Genomic DNA, 5,896 nt, shown 5'->3' with positions numbered 1-5,896 from the left:
TTTCTCGAGAAAACCGAGAAATAGGGTTTTCCCAAGAAAACCGAGAAATCTAGTTTTCCCGAGAAAACCGAGAAATTGGGATTTCCCGCTAAAACCGAGAAGTCGGGGTTTTCTGCCAAAACCGAGAAATCAAGTTTTCCCGAGAAAACCGAGAAATCAAGTTTTCCCGAGAAAACCGAGAAATCGATTTTCCGAGAAAAACGAGAAATCGGTTTTTCTCCTAGAAAACCGAGAAATCGAGTTTTCCCGAGAAAACCGAGAAATCGAGGTTTCCCGCCAAAACCGAGAAATCGAGGTTTCCCGCCAAAACCGGAAAATCGAGTTTTCCAACCAAAACCGGGAAATCGAGTTTTCCGCTAAAACTGGGGAATCGAATTTTTCCGTCAAAATTTAGAAATTTTTGTTTTCTGCCAAAACCGAGAAATTGAGTTTTCTCGTCAATACCACAATAATGAGTTTTCCCGCCAAAACTAAAAAAATAAGTTTTTTCACAAAAACCTGGAAATTGAATTTTTCTGTCCAAATCAAAAAATTAAGTTTTTCTGCCAAAAACACAAAATTTTGTTTTTTTTGTTGAATTTGCAAAATCTCATTTTCCGTCAAAATTCTCAAAATAGCTAAACAGTGTTAATCATGTTAATATTATTTGCTTTTGTTTTAAAAAATTTTATACAATGGGTAACCCTAACCCAACCCCTTCATGCATAGACTATAAGGGTTAATGTTGGGTTGAGTTAGAATATGGTTGGGTTTATATTTTATAGGGTTGGGTTGGGCTGGGTAACCCAATACAACATCCCTATATAGTAGTAATGATCCTATAGGCTATATGATTGGAAGAAATGAAAAGAACTAACAAGAGATTATCTTGTTTGTTTAGCTAAACTTGGCATCATTAAAATCCAAGAAGCCATCGTTGTCAATCACTAATCAGTGATGATTATGTAATCTTGTTGTAGTTATTAGTTATTACAAAGCCGATAATTAGAAAGATAAACTAAATAAGTGATGTGCATTTTCGTCTTACCATATGAATATGCGTACGTGGAAGCTCTTATCACCGATGATTTTTTTTGATCGAGTGGGATTAAAGTATAGTCCGCGACACAGAGGATAAATAAAGCTGGTCCCACAAAAGAAAACCTCGCTATGAAGTGACTTGCCTGCAACTCCCGATGTAAAAAGGGGAAAAAAGTAAAAGCGAAGAAGAAATAAAGAAGCAGACAGCTTCTTATTTAAAAAAAAATAAAAATAAAATTAAAAAAAGGTCGGTAAATAAAACTTATAAAGAAAAAGGGAAATCGCGAAAGAGAGGAAGAGACACAGTGCGCATCAGACTCCACTGTCTAAGGAGAGAGATCGCATTCTCAAAACAAGTCACATCCACCTTTCTCTCTCTCTCTCTCTAGTGAGTGGAACCGGTAGCAGCTGAGTCAACTCGGTATAGAGAGTGTGTTTTTCTCAGGTGATGGATCCGGGCGGGATGATGAACGAGGCTGGGACGTATAACCAACTGGCGGAGATCTGGCCGTCGTATCCCATCAACGGAGGCGGGACCGTTAACTCCTCGATGAGGAGCGGCGTCTCGTTCGGTGGACCTAACTTGGTCCATCATCAGTTCGCCGACTCGAATCTGATTAGCAAAGATCCGGCTCGTATGAGCCACGCGCTCTCTCAGGCGGTGGTCGCCGGTATCGCCGGTGCTAGGAAGCGGCGGGAAGCAGGTGCGGAGGAGAAAGTCTTCTCCGTCAGCAGCGACGGACATGACGCGGTAACGGTTTTGATTTGATTTTCCCTCTTTAATTTCTGAAATAAATAACGGATCAAACGGTTGAGATCTTTGGTAGTTAAGTGGTAGTGATTGTTTCTTAAACTCTTTTTAAGACGCGTGTTTAGTGTGTAAGAGCTTGTTTTGAATGTATTAAGTACACTTGGCAACACCCTCTCTGATGTTAGTAGTTTTTTTTTTTTAACTAAAAGTCTCTGATGTTAGTGGTTTCTGTTTGTTTTTTTTTTGTGTGGAGCCTACAGAATGATGGTGAGAGTAAAAAGCAGAGGACTACAGGATGCGAAGATGAGGTTGAAACAGGAACGTTGGATCAGAAGAAGCAGTTGTTGCCTGAACCTCCGAAAGATTATATACATGTGCGAGCTAGAAGGGGACAGGCTACAGATAGTCACAGTCTAGCTGAAAGAGTACTTAATTAACTAACTCTTTTTATAAATTAATTACTGCTCTCTGTATTAAAAGCTTTTCAGGTAAATGTGAAAACTTGAGAAGAAGAGTAACAGAGTTTTCTTGGTTTTTGTAGGCGAGGAGAGAAAAGATAAGCGAGCGGATGAAAATCTTGCAAGATCTTGTCCCTGGTTGTAACAAGGTAGAGTAGTATATATCAATCGGGTCTTGGTTTCTCTCTTCATCATGTCTCTCCTCTTGTAGTCGCACCTTTTGGTTTTGTTATCAACAAATTATAAATTTCTGAATAGTGCTAAAACAAATACCTGAATCTTTGTATGGGTCAGGTTATCGGAAAGGCGCTTGTTCTAGATGAGATAATCAATTACATACAGTCTCTGCAGCGTCAAGTTGAGGTGCAGTCTTGCTCCCTCTCTCTCTCTCTCTGTAACGTTTTTTGTTTGTTTATTGCTTGTGTTATCTCACAATACTGCTTTTGTTTTTCAGTTTCTATCGATGAAGCTCGAAGCAGTCAACTCAAGAATGACTCCTGGTATCGAGGTTTTCCCGCCAAAAGAGGTTAGCCCTGTTGTGTAACTATCATTAAGATCCATTGTCCCAAATTTTTCCTCCAAATACTTCATGTGTTCTGCTTCTAATGACATTGTTAAGTAGACTGATGAAACTCAACAGATCATAGTCGTTAGATATGAATGCGGTCGATTTAGCCAACTTAAAAGTTAAAAAGAAGACTTTATTTCTTCTCACATCAATACCACAAAGCTTTCATTGAACAACTTCACGTTTTTTGGCAAAATCTCAGTTTGATCAGCAAACGTTTGAAAATCCGGGAATGCAGTTCGGGTCACAAGCTACAAGGGACTACAGCAGAGGAGCATCACCGGAGTGGCTGCATATGCAGGTAGGAGGTGGTTTCGAAAGATCATAGTGAATAACAGTGATAACGTAAGAAAGCTGGCACAAGATCACTAAATAAACTTCGATCTCCAATGTTAGTCACTAAAAAAGAAGCAGCAGCATACGTATAAAACATTTATGAAATATATATATTATTATACAAGGTTTTATTGTTATAGATTCCTAGTTTAGACATGAAGTAAAGCGGAGGTAGATTGTGGTACACTTTCCTCTGTTGCTGTCTCAGAACATGTTAATAACTGTTTTAAGCTTTTCACATGCTTTTCTTTTGTTTTATGTTGTGTTGTAATCTATCTAAGGAAAGGTTTGGTTCTCAAAGAGCACTCTCTCTCTCTCTCTCTCTCTCTCTCTCTCTACAAATCATTGATTCAAATTTGGAAAGTAGAAAGATTTCGATTTAGGGAACTTTGAATCAATAAACGAAACTGAAATGAAAGAGGGGGCAGGGTTCGAAACCTCATTCCTCTATGTAGTATAACAAGTGAAATGACAATGAGAAGACACTATTCTATATATAGACGCTTCTCCTACAAACTTTTGTTCTCATCAATCACATCAACAACAACAAAATGATGTTTTCTTCTTTCTTTTTTTTGAGGGAAACTCGAACTCCACTTAGAAAAGAAAAAAAATACAAATAAAAATCACAAAAAATAATCAGGGGTCTTACGGGTAGTATCTGGTTCGACTTGTCGAGGAGCTGGATCAAACTGAAGGAAGTTCTGCTCCATGTTCTCTCCTATCTCTAGTATCGCTGCCATGTTTCCACACCGGTAGCAATAGTTTGGTGCACTAAACACCGTCACCACATTCTTATCCTGTTAGCAAAAAAAGGAAGAGAGATCAATGATTCAATCCATATTGCTACAATCATATCCCTATATAACCTTAACAATTTGAGATGAATATGAATACCTGAGCCCAGTTAAAACCTTCCATGACAAGCTGATGGGCTCTTGATATGAGACTGAGTCCATTGTTGTGATTAAACTGAGTTGCGATATCCTGTCCAAATGTATAGCCAGCACCTCGTGGAGATATTCCCCACCCACATCGATCATCGGGATCAGACCATAGCAAATCACACATTGGTCCTTCGTGTGGAACCTACAGATCACCACACACCATACATAGAGTCCAAGAGATGACCCGTTAGATATTTGCTCTTTCATAAGAGAGCGAGTGGAGGCAGAGAGCCAGACACAATTCATAACTCTTCTAATAAAAACCAAAATTAGGGACAGTCAAAGAAGAAGGTAAAATACCTCCTGAATGCGATCCAAGCTTCGGATATTATCAAGTGTATCCAGAGAAGGTGATAGCCCTCCATGCAAACAGAAAACCTGTAACTCACAACAAGTCAAAAGTGTACTTACTTCAAATAGAATATGTCCGAAACACCAATCGTTAAGTAGAGCTCAAACAAACCTGACTCTCGATAAGGGCAGTAAGAGGAAGATAATCGAAAAGGTCTGTGAAAAACTTCCAGACATTTGCATTCCCGTACTTCCTCAAACACTCGTCATAAAAACCATATCTTCAACCAAAACAAAACAATCAAAGAGGTAAAACGTATGGTAGTTAAAAACTAACAACAAGACACATCATTAAAAGCTTACACTTGGGTGATCTGCCGACTCTCGTGGTTCCCTCGCAGGATTGTAATCCGATCCCTGTATCTAACTTTCAACGCCACCAATAGAGAAACCGTTTCCACTGAATAGTAACCACGGTCTACAAACCACGAAAAAAACAAAAAAAAAAAACAAAACCGAATCTTAAAAAAAAAAGATACAAACTTTTCAATCATACATTAATAAAAGATGCAACCTTTAGATCTACACAAACCCTAAATTAACAAGGAAAGGTGGAGGAGGAAGAGGACCAGACCTACATAGTCACCCATGAAGAGGTAATTCGTATCGGGGGCGTTACCACCGATTCGGAAGAGCTCGATGAGGTCATAGAACTGGCCGTGGATATCGCCGCAGACGGTGACGGGGCATTTCACGGGCTGAACGTTCCATTCCTCGACGAGGATCGCCTTAGCTTGATCGCAGAGCGTCTTCACGTCCTCCTCCGACAAAGGTTTGCACTCCATCAGATGTTCGATCTGACGGTCTAGATCTCCGTTCGGCGGCATCTCGTCCAGAGATTGAAAGATGAAATCGCCAGAGATTAAATTGTGGCTCTGGTCTTCGGTGGTGTTTCAGACTCTCTCTCTCCTTTGGCTCAGAGAGAAGATGGATATGGTCAGAAAAGTAAAAAAAAATGTTGTAATCCGGTTAAGGCATGGTTTAGTATATTCTGACAGGAATTAGATTGAGATTTTATTATAACACGTGGATATTGGAGCCGAGTTGTTGTAGTTTGATGATGGTTGTTGGCATTTTTGATTAGTCAAATGTCAAAAAAATCTCATTGGCATTTTTACTCATCTCTAATTCAGTAATCAGTCATCTCAAACACAAATATCTGTGTTCTTACAGTTTTCATAATATGGGTAATAAACCCAATATACAAACTAACCTCCAAAAAAACGGAACAATGCTTTATGTAAGCCCGTCAACTATTCCATGATAACGTGGAATGTCACGGGCCTGGACTAGAAGGAGAAGGCAGGTGGAAGATGCAGTTAAAGAGAAAAAAAACTCAAAAAGGGGGCATTCCGAAAATTGAACTCGGGACCTCTCGCACCCTAAGCGAGAATCATACCACTAGACCAAATGCCCACTGTTGTTTTAAAGTCAAGCTTCCTTTCACAAAAATATGGTTTAGATT

The 5,896-nt window shown here is 39.4% G+C and overlaps 2 protein-coding genes and 1 non-coding gene across 3 annotated transcripts; 1 reads left to right on the top strand and 2 right to left on the bottom strand.

Moving 5' to 3' along the window:
* The first annotated feature begins 1,280 nt into the window (after positions 1-1,280).
* Positions 1,281-3,433, top strand: LOC130507568 (transcription factor BPE-like). The gene is made up of 6 exons (XM_057002270.1): positions 1,281-1,771; positions 2,032-2,196; positions 2,313-2,378; positions 2,524-2,592; positions 2,684-2,755; positions 3,000-3,433. The coding sequence occupies exons 1-6, from the start codon at positions 1,469-1,471 to the stop codon at positions 3,123-3,125; spliced, it is 801 nt and encodes a 266-aa protein (XP_056858250.1). The 5' UTR covers positions 1,281-1,468; the 3' UTR covers positions 3,126-3,433.
* A 169-nt stretch (positions 3,434-3,602) lies between these two features.
* LOC130507567 (serine/threonine-protein phosphatase PP2A-2 catalytic subunit-like) lies at positions 3,603-5,384 on the bottom strand. The gene is made up of 6 exons (XM_057002269.1): positions 5,006-5,384; positions 4,735-4,849; positions 4,544-4,652; positions 4,381-4,458; positions 4,031-4,222; positions 3,603-3,933 (listed from the first exon to the last, which is right to left on the bottom strand). The coding sequence occupies exons 1-6, from the start codon at positions 5,256-5,258 to the stop codon at positions 3,760-3,762; spliced, it is 921 nt and encodes a 306-aa protein (XP_056858249.1). The 5' UTR covers positions 5,259-5,384; the 3' UTR covers positions 3,603-3,759.
* A 391-nt stretch (positions 5,385-5,775) lies between these two features.
* On the bottom strand, positions 5,776-5,847 carry TRNAP-AGG (transfer RNA proline (anticodon AGG)). The gene has a single exon. It is a non-coding gene; the product is annotated as a tRNA-Pro (tRNA).
* Between the last annotated feature and the right edge of the window lie 49 nt (positions 5,848-5,896).

Source organism: Raphanus sativus, unplaced genomic scaffold, assembly GCF_000801105.2.
Source record: "Raphanus sativus cultivar WK10039 unplaced genomic scaffold, ASM80110v3 Scaffold4809, whole genome shotgun sequence".
Lineage (NCBI taxonomy): Eukaryota > Viridiplantae > Streptophyta > Magnoliopsida > Brassicales > Brassicaceae > Raphanus > Raphanus sativus.
Note: the sequence above shows the minus strand (reverse complement) of the source record. Positions and strands in the feature narration are given on the sequence as shown.